We start from the raw sequence: 16,072 nt of genomic DNA, 5'->3' as shown, positions 1-16,072 counted from the left end.
TTCCGTTGATATTTTCAAAACGAGATTGGATCTCTACGGTGCAACAAACTGCAAGGATTAATATAGGACAATAGACATCCTATCCTTATTACTGAAGACTGAACAAGTTACAGTTCGCTGTTTTGAAGGTCATCCCACAGACACAATTCTGTTGTATGTACGGTGTTTGAAGTTCGCCCACGCTTTCCGTTTGCATTCGTTCCACTAATTTGTATAATAAACCTTCTCAGTTTTAATGGGCGTCGGAAAGGGGATCAAACGCCAGCAGAACGGTGTTCAGTTTAAATTAGGTATAAAAGTGAAAGAGAAAATGGAACAAGACCAACTTTTTCTCTGGAAATCACCTTTGCTTACACCGTATTATTTCTTCTTGGAGTGTATATTCAGATTTACTCAGCTGCGTTTTACTGTTTTACAAAACAAAACTAGGTGTGTTTCTGCTATCGGCATAATTTTACTACTGGTTTTTCTGGACTGTTTCGAAGGTCCTCATTCTCATGTAAGCTGCTAATCTAGTTCCGTTATCTATAGACTTTTGACCGCATAAAATCTACCTTCTTATGGTGGTCGTGGTGGGTTTGGCTTGGATTCCTATCATCATGTGGATTTGGTACTGGTCTACACACTTTTGTTTTGTATTTAGTAAGTTAATGTGTGTTAAACAATGAACTTATTGACAGGGTCCGTTTATAGCAGAAGTCACAATGAGCGCATATGAATGTAAAACACTTGATTTTCCTCGTCCACCTTACCCGGATAGAATTGTATGTCCGGATAATCTAAATCCTTTTGAAAAAATTACATTTTGGAAAATTATGCGAAAGGTGCAAATGGAGTCAATCATGTGGGTATGTTGACCAAGTGTTAATTGGTCCATCGGTTTTGACCCCTTATTTTTGGTTCGATGCTTCTATCAATTTTCACGTAACACTCCTAATTGCTTTTTGTTTTTTGAAAGACCAGTAACCAAATGCTTTTTTAAAGTGTGTTGAACTCACACTAAAATTTGTGTTTACTTATCGTATATCGCATTGCTGATTAAATATATGATCCTGGATATCCTCTTTAGAGCTCTGAAAGTATGGAGGGAGACTACGGTACTCAAAAAACTTCAGCACCCGCCCAATAATTGGTGTCAGTCAGTCAGTCAGCTACAACGTAGAATCAGGCACATATATGCGTCGATCCAAGTTGCCACACCTCATTAGCACAACAAGGTGAACGCCAAATTCATAGAATAAGTTACTTTATTGGTAGTAATATGTGAAACAAAGGTTGTGTATAAGGATATAATACAGGGAGAAGGAATTAGTTCGTAGAAAAAAACAAAGCAATTTCAATCTCATGGCGTAACGGAAAGCAGAGTCTATACACCTACGCTATTGTGATCGATTATGAGCCATGTCACAAAGAGTCTCCAACTATTGGTTACGATAGTCGTGAGGACCCTAACCAAGTAGTCTGCATCTTCCAACATAACTCAGACTAGAAGTTAGTGACATCAGACACTGATTCTACGTTTTGGTTTGGCCACCTCTAACTCTCTACCAACCGTCCCCAATACTAGTCAGCATAGCGCGTCGTGGTAATTGGTGTTCAGGCATACGTAACACGTGGGCCAACCATCTCAGTCGATGAAGATTTACAACTTCATCAACTGATTTACTATCATTCCCTAATAATCGATCGGGATCTTCACCGCCTGTATGATTTTTACTTATGGAAACATGTTTGCATTGGGGAGTGAGGTAATACTGGGTATTTATTTACATCGTCGCTTGTCATTTTCACTTAACAGACTATAAGTTTGTGTTTGTCCATCCATTTTAAGGGCTTAGGGACTGCGCTTGGCGAATTGCCTCCTTATTTCATGGCTCGAGGTGCTAGGCTTTCCGGAGAACACAGTGATGAATTATTGGATATACAGGAATCCATCTCGTCGAATCAAAATACTCCTGATCTTTCAGACCAAACAGTTACTTTTCAAAAGAAAGCTGAACGTTTTCTACATCATCTAATCATGAAAGCTGGTTTTGTTGGAATTTTACTTTGTGCTTCCGTAAGTTATTGGTTTACAAAGTAATGTCTGCTTTATAAATTAGATTACTTTTTTTATTACAATTTAAACAGTTTTTGGGATTAAACTAGCTAGCCTTTTTGTTAGTATTACTTCAATAATTGACTAGCTAATTTATTTAAATACGAGTTCAGGAGAAATTAACAAACTATTTGTGTAGTATATATTGTGACATATTTATTTATTTAAACACATAAATACTGGTACAAGGAAGCACCAGATACGTATGCGCCGCACAAATCTCATTTGATTTGTGTGAGGGCTGTGATACTGCTCAGGTGCCCAGACTGAAGCAGGTGGTTTTCTTAGGGGCCCACACCCCGAGCCTTTGACCTGAAGGTCTAGTCCACAAGGCAGTGGAGCATCGTGAGGAGATGCAGTCCCATGGTAGCCGGTGACCAAATAATTGGTTCATACGCCATTTGTTCCTTCAGGATACTGGAACCCATGTACACCATTGGTTTGGAATCAGGGTTTTCCAATTCCCCTAGGTGGACTTTTCGTGTCCACCAACCCGGTTAAAGCGCCGGACATTTGCTTTTCGTCCTCTCACTTTCGTGAACAACACCCCCGCCGCGAGAAGGCAGTGAGTAGGACTTCCCTGGTAGAGGCTATATATTCGCGTGGCCATGTGAGAGCATTTCGAGAGGGAGAGCGGACTCTCCACTCTCGGCCGTACCAGAGCATTTGGAGGCATTGTGAAATAACCGTTTTTTCAAAAGTTAATAGTCTTCTCTAAGTAAGTATTAAGAATGTTAGGTAGTAAGTATAGTCAGAAAAACTTGTAACCATGGAGTCTCAGGTTGAAACCTTACTGTTTTGATCCATGTGACTGGGAACTATCACTACTCGTAATAAGTGTGACTTAAGACCGAGTACACGACTTACTTACTTACTTACGCCTGTTACCCCTCGTCGAGGAGCATAGGCCGCTCACCAGCATTCTCCATCCAACTCTGTCCTGAGCCTTCCTTTCCAGTTCTTTCCAGTTGCTATTCATCCTTTTCATATCTGCTTCTATTTCCCGGCGTAGTGTGTTCTTTGGCCTTCCTCTTTTCCGCTTCCCTTCCGGATTCCAAGTTAGGGATTGAGTCGTGTTGCACATTGGTGGTTTCCTTAATGTATGTCCGATCCACTTCCAACGTCTTTTCCTAATTTCTTCAGCTGGAAGCTGGTTTGTCCTCTCCCATAAAACGCTGTTGCTGATAGTATCCGGCCAGTGGATGTTGAGTATTTTGCGTAGACAACTGTTTATAAATACTTGTACCCTCCTGATGATGGTCGTAGTAGTTCTCCACGTTTCAGCTCCGTACAGTATGACTGTCTTGACGTTCGTATTGAAGATTCTGACCTTGAAATTGGTTGAGAGTTGTTTTGAGTTCCATATGTTCTTCAATTGTAGAAATGCTGCCCTTGCTTTGCCAATCCTCGCCTTTACATCTGCATCAGATCCTCCTTGTTTATCAACGATGCTCCCCAGGTACTTGAATGTTTCCACCTCTTCCAGAGTTTCTCCATCAAGTGTGATTGGGTTGGTGTTCTCCGTGTTGCGTTTGAGAATCTTGCTTTTTCCTTTGTGAATGTTGAGGCCTATCGATGCGGAGGCTGCTGCTACATTTGCTGTCTTCATCTGCATTTGTTCGTGTGTATGAGAGAGGAGGGCTAGGACATCAGCGAAGTCCAAATCACCTAATTGATTCTGAGAACTCCATTGTATTCCGTATTTCCCTTCAGATGTCGAATTCTTCATAATCCAGTCGATCACTAGAAGGAAGAGGAATGGGGAGAGTAGACAGCCTTGTCTGACTCCGGTCCTTACTGGAAAGGCATCTGTCAGCTGTCCTCCATGCACCACTTTGCACTGTAGTCCATCGTATGAGTTTTGGATAATGTTGACAATCTTTTCAGGAACTCCATAGTGTCGAAGAAGTTCCCATAATGTTCTCCTGTCAAACGCCTTCTCATAGTCAGTGAAGTTGACGTATAGTGATGAGTTCCACTCAACTGATTGTTCAACGATGATCCGTAGTGTCGCAATCTGGTCTGTGCACGACCTATCCTTACGGAATCCAGCCTGATGATCCCTAAGTTCGGCGTCTACCGCGTCTTTCATCCGATTCAGCAGCACTCTGTTGAAAACTTTTCCTGGTACTGATAACAAACTGATGCCTCTGTAGTTTTCACATTTGCTCAGATCTCCTTTCTTTGGTATCTTGATGAGATATCCTTCTTTCCAGTCCATTGGCACTTGTTCCTCTTCCCAAATCTTCTTGAATAGAAGGTGAAGCATATTTGCAGTTATTTCAATGTCTGACTTCAGTGCTTCTGCTGGTATATTGTCAGGTCCTGCCGCCTTCCCACTTTTGATTTGTCTGATGGCCATCTTGACTTCTTCGATCGTTGGTGGAGTGACATCTATTGGAAGGTCAGTGTGTGCTGCTTCGATGTTCGGTGGATTCAATGGGGCTGGTCTATTCAGCAGTTCCTCGAAGTATTCTGCCCATCTTTCTCTCTGTCCTTGAATCTCAGTGATTGTCTTTCCTTCTTTGTCCTTGACTGGTCTCTCTGGTTTGCTATATCTCCCTGCCAATTTCTTCGTTATATCATATAGTTGTTTCATATTTCTTTCTCTTGCAGCTTTTTCCGCCGTCGTTGCTAGTTCTCCCATGTATTTCTGCTTGTCGGCTTTGATGCTTTTCTTCACTTCCCTGTTTGCTTCTGCGTAATCTGCTTGTGCTTTGACTTTCTCTGCTCGTGTTCGGCTGTTGTTAATTGCTAGTTTCTTGTTCTTCCTTTCTTGAATTTTGTCCAGGGTTCCCATAGAGATCCATTCCTTGTGATGATGCTTTTTAGGACCAAGAACCTCCTGACACGTTGAAGTTAGTGCTTCTTTGATCCCTTTCCAGTTGTCCTCCATCATAGTTTCTTGTTCTTTCAGTAGATCCTGTAGAGCTTGGAACCTGTTGTTGAGAGTTATCTTGAATTCATTGAGCTTGTCAATATCTCGAAGGAAGGCTGTATTGAACCTTTGTAGTGCTGTTTGTCCAGTTGTCCAGTGTTTCTTTAGCTTCAGTCTCATCTTGGCCACAACCAGGTGGTGATCTGAAGCTATGTCAGCTCCTCTCCGGGTTCTCACATCTTCCATTGATCTTCGGAATTTTTTGTTGATACAGATGTGATCTATCTGGTTCTCTGTGGTTTGGTCCGGTGAGATCCATGTAGCCTTGTGTATGCGCTTGTGTGGGAATATTGTGCCGCCTATAACCAATTTGTTGAATGCACATAGATTTGCAAGTCTCTCCCCATTTTCATTTCTCTCTCCTATTCCATGTCGTCCAATTACATCTTCATATCCTGTGTTGTCCACTCCAACTTTAGCATTTAGATCTCCCATCAGGATGGTCAGGTCCTTTCGTGAGCACTTTGCTATAATTGATTGCAGCCTTTCATAGAACTGATCTTTATCATCGTCGTTGCTATCATTGGTGGGTGCATAACATTGGATAACGTCCATTGTGATCCCTTGCTTCTTTGTTCTGAATGATGCTTTGATTATCCTGGGTCCATAAGATTCCCATCCCACAAGTGCATTTCGTGCTTCTCTGGACAGCATTAGAGCAACTCCCTGAGTGTGTGGAGCATTTTCCCCTTCGTGACCGGAGTACAGTAGCATCTCTCCCGTACCTAGCCTTTGTTGTCCAGCTTGTGTCCAATGGGTTTCGCTGATTCCGAGTAGTGCCAAGTTGTATCTCCTCATTTCCATTGCTATTTGGCTGGTCTTTCCTGTCTCCCACATTGTCCGGACGTTCCATGTACCTATAAAGAGTGTTGTTAGAAGGTTGTTAGAAGGTGCATCGGTCTCGTGACTTCCGAAGAATTTCGGCTTTCATCATGAGACGTCATAATTATTCCTTCAACTCCCAGGGCAGAGTTTAAATGGTTTGAATTATTTTTTCTGGTTAGCGTTTTTTAGCGAGTTAGCTTTTCTACGGGATGGGGTCGCTAACCCCATGTCCAACCCTCCTCCTTTACCCGGGCTTGGGACCGGCAGTAACTCTTGAAGAGCTACAGGCGGAGTTCCGAGTACATGAACTCTCTTAAAATAAGTAAACGCTTATTAGAATGTGTCAACTGGATTTAACTGTTTGTTAATCTCACTGGTTTTGATTTTCCAAATATCTAAGGGGTTCAGTTCGATAATAAATTTATGAAATGGTTCATCCGTCTCATTTTCAGCAGTCATAAATTATCTTCACCGCATATACCAATTATGCACGGTGCATAATTCCCTATTGCATTACTGATTTACAAATTTAGTGAACAAGGTGTAGCCAAAGCAGAATAGCATCATCTCCAAGTATGATGTTCAATTTTTTCTCTTCAGTTACCCTTGATTCACAACTGTCTTATGACAAAGGCAAGTGGTTGGGTCTATCCTGTCTAACCTTATCATTTTAGAGAGAAATAGCTATATTCCATTGTTTCCATATATATATATGGAGAGAATTTGTGTTTCCAGATATTTATGAGGAACAAATGAGTTGTCAACATATCTACAATCTTACTCAAACTCTATGTGATATTGACGATCTGTAATTTTCCGCTTATATTGCAACTTACGCAATGTGATAACTGCCAATTTACCAACACAGATTCGAAATAAAACTAATAACGTTCACATGTGTTATACGAACACTTCGAAGTTAACATAAACAATTTGTTTTCCTTAGCGATTGAATATATTGAATCTACCAATCCCTTCATAGTCTTTGAAAAGTAACTACCTTTCAACATTTACATAAAAGGTGTTTTTGTAGGCATATGTTTTGTCAATTGGGTTAATTTTAACTGAACATGCACATTAGGTTACTCAGTGTTTGTTCATTGGACTCTGCTATTATGCTCTCTAAAATCCCGGATTATCCAAATAGCAAGTAGTTTAAATCTTATCCATTGTTGGTAACACAAATTATTCGCTGAAAAACTGTTTATCAGTGATCTTTTATACTGAATCGAAAGTCTGATATATTTTGGAATTCCTCTTGACATCAGATATCCATGGCTAACGTAATACCAACATTAGTTGGAATGTTTTAAAGATAATTTCATAAATGATCGTCATTACTTAATATAAGAGACCACATCACGTAACAAGAACATTTTTAATATAATCAGATTTTCATGGCAAGTTCATTATCAGTTAAAAAATTATTACTTGTTTGTGAATTTGTGTATCACCACTCATCTGCATAAAGCGAAAGTTAGGGGATTTTCCTTCAAGGATTTATTCTTAATTTCGTTTCTAAAGTAGTAATTAAACTCACGGAGACTTTGACAATATATTTTTTCAAATCTGTTTTATTTACTTGTGATATTTATATATGACGTGCATACGGGATCAGCTAAATACGTGGTGATCTTACACTTCTTTATTATACGTGTAAGCTCTGTTCTATAGCAAATATTCTTAGTAGTTTTCTAAAAAAATATTTTAAAAATAGAGGATGTTAGAGCAAATAATTGTTTTCAATAAATTTGCCATAATAATGCAATAATTACGGATTTAAAACTGTGGGGCCTAAAGATGAAGTTACTGGAAACAGTTGTTCACTCTAACATTCTTAGTTTTTGAACAGTCTGTGGAGATTTTTCAAAAAAATTTTTTTTCGTCAAGTAACATGTAACTATCTTAAGCGAATTCTATATTTTTACATAGATTCCTAATCCACTGTTCGATTTAGCTGGAGTAACATGTGGACACTTTTTGGTGCCATTTTGGTCTTTCTTTGGAGCAACTTTTATTGGCAAAGCCCTGATCAAGGTTCATTTACAACAACTAACTGTGATCGCTTTAAGCTCTGAGCACCATGTAGAAACATTAGTTGAGTTAATCGGGTAAGTAGCACGTTTTATTCCTTTGAATATTTTACAATCAATTGTATGTAACTAAAATAACCGGAAATTTCACAACCTGAGGCAGACAACCATTTTTTACACTTAAGATCCTGTTTTAAAACTTTATGTGTACCAAACACTTTGTTTGTTGTCTACATCAAGTAAAATTTTATGTATTTTCTCTACTTTGGACTGTTTTATGTTATTCTTCCACGAGGTTTCCGTAAAGACTCTTTGATAACTGAATACAGGAAGAGGCATCTCTGTAATATGTTGCTTATCCGTATAATTTTCCCTTTTTATTTACAAATTAAAATGATATGTCTCTGATCAACAAAACTCAACTAAATATTTTGTATGTATGTAAACCGCTTCATATTTCTAAAATCTCGATACTTTAATAGTTTGGCAGTTTGAAAATTCCCGTAGAATCTCTACAAATAAAGAATATTTGAGCGAACAGCTGTTTTCAATAACTTCATCATCAGGCTCTACAGTTATAAATCCATAATTATATTATTATACAAAGGCTAGAATGAGGCATGCATTATTGGATTTGACAATGTTGTATGTTAAAAATGGTGAATGTTTGTATCTGTTACGACATAAATACTTCGAAACTGTATTATTTGTAAATTAGAAAGGTCATTTTTCTCCTGAACAACATCATCAGCAGAAACTTTAGGTTGAAGTGAACTATCCAAACTCCGCCAAATAATTTGTCCATCATGTATTTGAAACAAACATTTAATCTTTTCCTGTGGATGTAACTTCTCAAAAATGTGAATATACGTAATTTTTTCCTCTTTGCCATGTGTTACAAAATACAAGAGTATCATGGGATTTATGTTGGGAGATTAATAATGGGGAAAATATTTCAAATTTTGCTACATGTGTAACAAGTCAACATGTTGGGTTTTAGTCTTTATTTCTTCAAAAAAAAACACATTCTGAGTATATCTTCATTTGCTTGAATGATGAAGATTTATTTATTTATGTCCGCGAAGAACAACCACTTACAGCTTAACAGTACTGTATACCCATGTATCGTCTGATTGATGGATCAGTTACGTACGCCTGTTACCCCTCGTGGAGCAGCATAGATCACCCACCAGCATTCTCTATGGAACTCTGTTCTGGGCCTCTTCTGTCCTTGACCGGTCTATTCAGCAGTTCCTCAAAGTATTCTGCCCATCTTTTCCTCTGTTCGTGAATCTCAGTGTTTGGCTTGTCCTCTTTGTCCTTGACTGGTCTCTCTGGTTCACTATATTTTCCTGCCAGTTTCTTCGTCGTGTCATACAGTTGTTTCATATTTCCTTCTCTTGCAGCTTTTTCCGCTGTTCTTACTATGTCTCCCATGTATTTCTGTCTGTCGGCTCCAATGCTCTTCTTCACTTCCTTGTTTGCTTCTGTGTACTCTGCTTGTGCTTTGACTTTCTCTGCTCGTGTTCGGCTGTTGTTAATTGCTAGTTTCTTGTTCTTCCTTTCTTCAATCTTGTCCAGGGTTCCCATAGAGATCCATTCCTTATAATGATGTTTGTTTCGGCCCAGCACTTCCTGACACGTTGAAGTTAGTGCTTCTTTAATCCCTTTACAGTTGTCCTCCATTGTAATTTCTTTTTCTTTGAGTAGATCTTGTAAGGCTTGGAACCTGTTGTTGAGAGCTATTTTGAATTGGTTGAGTTCGTCAGTACGTCAAAGAAAGGCTGTATTGAACTTTTGTAATACTGTTTTCCCAATTATCCAAATTGATGGATTGCTGGTGACAAATCTATTTTTTCATGTCTTAAAAGATTGTTTTAGCTAATATTGAGATCGTGCTTAAAAATTCGATTAGTAGAATGAAGTCCTACTCCAGATATGTTGATGACATTATCGTTAGTATCAATCAAAACACATACGTTCCAGTTGTGCATCACTTCATCGAAGCAAATAAAAACAGTTTATCACGGAACGAGATTCCGCTTTCTTGATATAATGATACAATGAAGATCAGATGGCAAACTTCAGCGTTTAATTTATTTGAAGGGTATGTGCAATGGATTACATATGGATTTTGATAGCCTTGATTTAGTCAACTACAAAATAACGATGGTTTAATGTTCTGTCGACAAGCTAGAAGAACTGATAAGTATTCAAAAATACCTGAGAGACGATGTCTATTCATAAAACTTTATTGGTAATTATTTGGGGATTAAAGTTAAGAAGTAAAAGAAATTTAGTTCGGATAAAAGTAAAAATGTTAAAGGGATAATCTTAAAAACACGCAATAACTAAAGCCTTTATTGTGGCTAACTGAATCGTCTTCTTTAGCATAATAATACGTCAACTGGTACCCCTCTCAGTTTACATCTGATTGTATGTGTCAGTTTACTCTCATTACCCCAAGAAATTACATTAATAAAACAGAAATAACAGATTATCTTAAATCTTCGGATATGTTCCGAAAAGCATGTGCTTTAGATAAATAAAGATTTTCAGGAGTACAGTTTCCAAACATCTGGTTGACTAAAGACATTAGGAAATCAATATAAAATCTTTCAAAACGACTAACAAACAACTAGACTATTCTTCTGAAGATTACTGAAGCTACATTTGTCAAGTTTAATATGGTTTGTTTTAATAAATATCTTCCCTTTATGCTCCAAGCAAAGTATCTCAACTAAAATGACAGTTTAATATTATTTGGAAAGTCTTCAGATTAGTTATTAAGAACAGTATATTCGTTTTGGACAAGTTATATTGTTCTGCAAGACACTTTAAATGAATAATTTTGTTTCTGGTAAGAAACAGCTTATACAAATAAAGATTACGAAAGTGTTTATTCAGGGTAGACTAAAATCATTATGTTATTATGCTGCATTTTATTGACTACAATACCCGATGTTCAGACATTAGGTTGTTCATCTTGCAGTCCCGTTTCACTTACTTCCATTTAACTGCTACGTTAGTATTTCTAAACTACATGTAAAAAGCTAAACACGAATTCATGTTGCCTGCTGAATAGTTAATATAATGTTACAAATATTGTATTGTCGCAATAGGAGTAAACAATAGAAACCCTAAAAAGTATGTGAAGAATCTATGTAAATTTTAACAGTTTGTGAAAGATCCAATCAATCGCGTATTGATTATCGTGGAGATTTCTTGACATGTTCAATGTTCCTCTAATTTTTCATTACACTTAAGTATGAGTTTATTTATTATCTAGTTCTTGAAAAAAGAGTCAAGAAACCTCTGGACCCACTCTTTCTACTACTACAGTCAAGTGAACCTAAGAGAAGCTCGCTATTAAAAAAGTGAAGGTCTTGGAGTAGTGCAATCTACATTACCAACAAGATTTGTATTAGTATCAGATTTTGGTTTCTCTTATATTGATTACCACATACAAATATATAACATTTTTCTTAGAACTTTATGAGATAGAGGAAAAACAGATGCTAGTATTCTAAACAAAAAACATTTTTTAACAAATTATGTTCAATGATTGTTTCATCCAGGTAGGTTTACCTGTTGAAAGTCAATAATCCCTTGAAATTCGGTATGCTGATATGTAGTATTTTGTAAGAATTTATCTTGTGACTAATTGTAAAGCATTTTGCTCCTACTTTCTTGTATTATGATAGCAACTTGTGGAATGCATTTTTATCTGCGACGTTATTAGAATTATCTGTTATTTTTTATGCTCATCAATTTTAATGAGATTGTTTTGTTAGACCTAATACCAATAAGTTTTCAGACGAGTTAAACAATCTAGGCAACTGTACTCCAATCACACAAAATAATAAGTGGACACTATTATTTTTCAAAATTATTGAATAAAGAGTGCAAATGGGAGGTATCTTACTACAGAAATAACAAAGTGATTTTCGTAATTTATATGGATCAATTTAATCTTAGTGCAATAAAAAGGTATATAAATTGTTTGTGTGCACATTTGTTTTAGGTTAGAAACGTTGTTTCGCACGTTTTAGACGATTTGAGTCTTCGCCTCTTAGTAGAGCTTCATGAATCATTTATATAACTCACTACTTCCAAATGTACTCGATTGGTCAATATAATTAAATACGAGGGGTTTTATATTTCATTTAGTAATAAGTTATTGACTGATGTATATTTATCTTCTAGCTCTAACCATGTTTCGAACAGTGCAATCTGAAACGGGTTCCTATGTATTAAATTAAACAAACTAACGTGCAAACCGTTTTGAGTGAAAGTTATTTTTGTTGGTAGATTTTTCTGGATTCATAAAACTGTTGTTTGTCTGTTCTCTCGTATATACCAAATTAAAAATTGTCAAACTGTTGTTCTATACCAACATGTGTTTTTCAAAAAATAAACTTGTTTAACATGTTTAGTTTTTTTTCCATCATTTTTAAACAATTTCAGTCGTATTCCAGTGTATGGTAAACAGTTACAATCTCCATTTCTTGAATATTTGCACCAACAAAAAGCTAGTCTACACAATAAAGAATTTAATGGAGTAAGTAATATGAACTACCCTTTAATCCAGTTAGTAGTGGTTTGCTATTAGAATTAATTTTATTATTAATATAGATTTCTTTATAAAATTAATATATTTGTATTATCCCAATAAGTAGAAAAATTAAATTTTTAAACTTTCTGACGTTTCATGACTGCTTGTAAACCATTTCTTCAGAGAAATTATCAAGTCAAACCGTGATAATGACACCTATAAGAGATCTATTTGTTAAATTACGAAGTATTTTAAACTTGAAATATTTATGCACAATAAACCCTTAACTCTCACTCGGTATATTTAACGCACTTGTTGGTTAATATGTATCGTACACCACCTTATTTTCTGCTATGTTTGAAGAGATTACGAGTTCACCTGATCTACAAACAGAATGAATACTCAGTGACACAATAACCAAATCAGCTAACTATTCCGATGCTTTCCAGCCCCGCTAACTAGAAAGAGAAGTCTAAATTCAGAGGAGGGAAGTATATTCCACAAGCAGCCAAAGGCACGAACAACAACGGTAAGCACAACTCAAGCGTATATATACAGCATGAAAATGTCCTTGGAAAATGTTACAAAATAACATACTAAGAGAGACAACGAACCAATAACGTCTAAGATCCTCCCAAGTGGGAAGTACGATATGAAGATGAAAATGAGTGCTTTTGGCGCGAAAACAAGAAATTTAAATTTCTAAAATAGAATTACAAAAAATAAGGCATTTACTAAATGAATTCTGGGGATCTAACATCTACAGCATGTTCATGGATTAGATTGTTTATGTGTACTTGATTATTAAAGGAAAAATTAACATATCTTTAGTTCGTTGTTGATATGACGGGATTAAAAAGCAAAATTACACTTTTTTTCTCGTCGTGATTTTTGTTTAACATTCCGTTTTTAATTCGATGGGATAGTTACTCAGCGTGGTATTTGTTTTGTTTGCCAGTGTGATATTTTATTTGGTATAATATTAATCTGAGTGTGTTTGTTCAAGATACTATATTCTTGTATTCAATTAATATGAACTAGGCTCTGCATGACACGTAGCATGTGATTTTCTATAACTCTTGATATTTTTCATACATGTGACTTCATCCTAATTAGTAGTCAAAATGGGTGTACATTCACTGTATAAATGAATGTGTCTTCGACTAGGGTTGTCGTGTTTTGTGGTTAATAAATCTTCACTTGTACCAGTATTGGTGTTCTTACTTCGCGTCGTGACAATTGCAGTGGTTCCTTGTTTTACAAGTATAAGTAATTGGTGATTCTGACATAAATAGCGAAGACCAGACATAACAGTTGGCGATGCAGTTATAGCAGTTTTAGGTGTAGATTAACAAGGCTTATATTGAGTGGGTTTCATGAGATTTATTTTTAAACATCAGATGCTCAACAAATCAGTTAATTATTGCGTAACAATAAATGTCATCGATCCCACTCTAAATTCAAATTTTTCCACCTGTCTTCTTGAGACTAACATGTTCGAGCGGGTGGTGTTGCGTGTTGATTATTAAAGTCGAATCCAATTACGTAGCCTCCCTACTCATATTAATATCTTGGAGCAGAACAATTCCTATCAGATATTGCATTTCTGTTGACTCACCGTAGAGTAATAATTGGATGCAACTCACGTACAACTGTGTTCGTGTATTCATGGACATAAGTGATATTTTTTATCATGCACTCTTCCATCGTTAGTCTATGGAAGCAAACTTTGTCATAAATCATTGTGAAAAACTCAAATATTTTATACTTTGTGTGCTTCAATAAATATGTTTCTATAGATGATTTTTTCAAACACTTTTTGTAAAGTAATTTAAAATATTTCATTGTTCCCTCACTTTCTTTTCAAATGAATTTTAGCAACAAAGTTGGCTTCAGTTTGTGTTATTTGTCCTTATTACTGGACTTATACTTTCATTTTTCGTATCTATTATTCATGCGCTTGCAAGAAGTTATCATCGTAGATTATGTGAGTGGCGGCGACTTGCAGAAGGAGAAATACATAGTAAAGATGAATAATTGTCAATATTAAAACTGTGTTGGTTTCGACTTATTTCACTATTTCATTCCTTATTATTTATCAGCAAATAGTTTCTCAGAGGTTATGTTATGCGCTACCTCGTGAAATGTGATCTTTTTATTCACCCGATGTTATTCCCAAGTGTGTTACACGACAATAAAAGTGTTTTTTTTTAATTTATTGACATGGTATTTTATTTCAAGTCGTCTGCAAACTTCATTTTCAAAATTTTTACAGCCATGCAATTGTCATTTCCCTGACATTTTTATACGTATTGTGTTCATTATAGTTTGTTTTGAAACCAAGTGTTTTTGTACTGAAGTTTTTTAGGTACTACGTTTTGTACCGAAATCATTTTGGTATGATGTTGATTGCAGTTAGTATGTAACATGACTATTCAGTGATACATGTACAAAGCTTCCTATCTTTCTATGAATGGTGTTATTTATTTATTTTTGTTGAGTAGACTGCTTATGTGTTTATACTTACCTTGTTTCAAGAAAAACGGAGTGTTTGTAATGTCTATTAAAATATATTTTCAATTAGTTCAACATAATAATCCTTAAATTTATCGAAGGTGTAGGTTAGTTTTAAGATATCTTGGTAAAGTCATGTCTACTGAAAACATATACGACTGGGTGAAAGCTGTCATCGGTTGATAGACCGTTCTTAACCTAGGTTATTATCTGGTGGTTAAGATACACAAAGTAGTCATATGAGTATCTTGGTGTTGTGTACAGTCTAACAGTATTATTGCAAAACTTCCAATTTTAACTGGTGCATTTCATGCAAAAGCGAAGGAGTACACCGGTCCGTGAGATACGTCTGAGCCCCGCGTTCGAGATCGTGGATGTGCACCACTAAGAGGTTCAATGCTTCGACAAATCGGTCACCCAGCTTTTCTTAGTCTTCGGTGGTGGTCTAACTTCAGTTATTATTAGTGGCTTTACTCAATATCGATCGATTCATAAGTTCGATGAAGTCCAACAACATGATGAGAACTGTTGTGTTACTTTGCACCGTCGGTTTCTACAGTTTACGTTACTGGACTGGTAATAATATTACATGACTACGCAATAGCAGGTGGGGCTAAACTTCCTAATGGTGGTCAATTACGTGGTTTGACATTACCAATTGTCCCATTTATACTCAGGTAGCTATCCGATGGTGTTTTTCAAATAGATCTATCTTAATGTAGTAAGTTTAGGCACAGTTCATGATTGCAGTATACAATTACACATGTCTCGTGCGTTCGAAGCAACATTATATGGGAAGATAGACTTCTTCATACAAACACTTTGAACAAAGATGGATAGTGGCTAGCAGTGGAATCCACTGCTAGCCACTATCCATCTTTGCTTATCATGCTTGTGAATCAAGGCTATATCGAGGCAGTATGCACATATGCCAATTAGAGACTGACCAGTTGCAGTCCTAACACATCGATGGGAAGATTCAAACAAACAATACTAAGTGAATTTAAACACTTTGAACGTTTAAAAATCTTGATCTCAAACATTCGAGCATACCATAGGTCTAGAAACTTATTTTTGAAATTGCAGTGAGGAATATCTCCAAACATTTT

General features: G+C 36.4%; 1 protein-coding gene across 1 annotated transcript; it reads left to right on the top strand.

The window, feature by feature from the left end:
• Nucleotides 1–229: 229 nt before the first annotated feature.
• Nucleotides 230–14,770, top strand: Smp_019980 (putative vacuole membrane protein). The gene is made up of 7 exons (XM_018793476.1): nt 230–499; nt 532–642; nt 681–848; nt 1,832–2,059; nt 7,794–7,972; nt 12,362–12,455; nt 14,328–14,770. The coding sequence occupies exons 1-7, from the start codon at nt 236–238 to the stop codon at nt 14,484–14,486; spliced, it is 1,203 nt and encodes a 400-aa protein (XP_018647985.1). The 5' UTR covers nt 230–235; the 3' UTR covers nt 14,487–14,770.
• The last annotated feature ends 1,302 nt before the right edge of the window (nt 14,771–16,072 follow it).

Source organism: Schistosoma mansoni, chromosome 1, assembly GCF_000237925.1.
Source record: "Schistosoma mansoni strain Puerto Rico chromosome 1, complete genome".
In the NCBI taxonomy this organism is placed as follows: domain Eukaryota; kingdom Metazoa; phylum Platyhelminthes; class Trematoda; order Strigeidida; family Schistosomatidae; genus Schistosoma; species Schistosoma mansoni.
The sequence above is the reverse complement of the archived record's forward strand: the minus strand, read 5'-3'. Positions and strand labels throughout refer to the sequence as shown.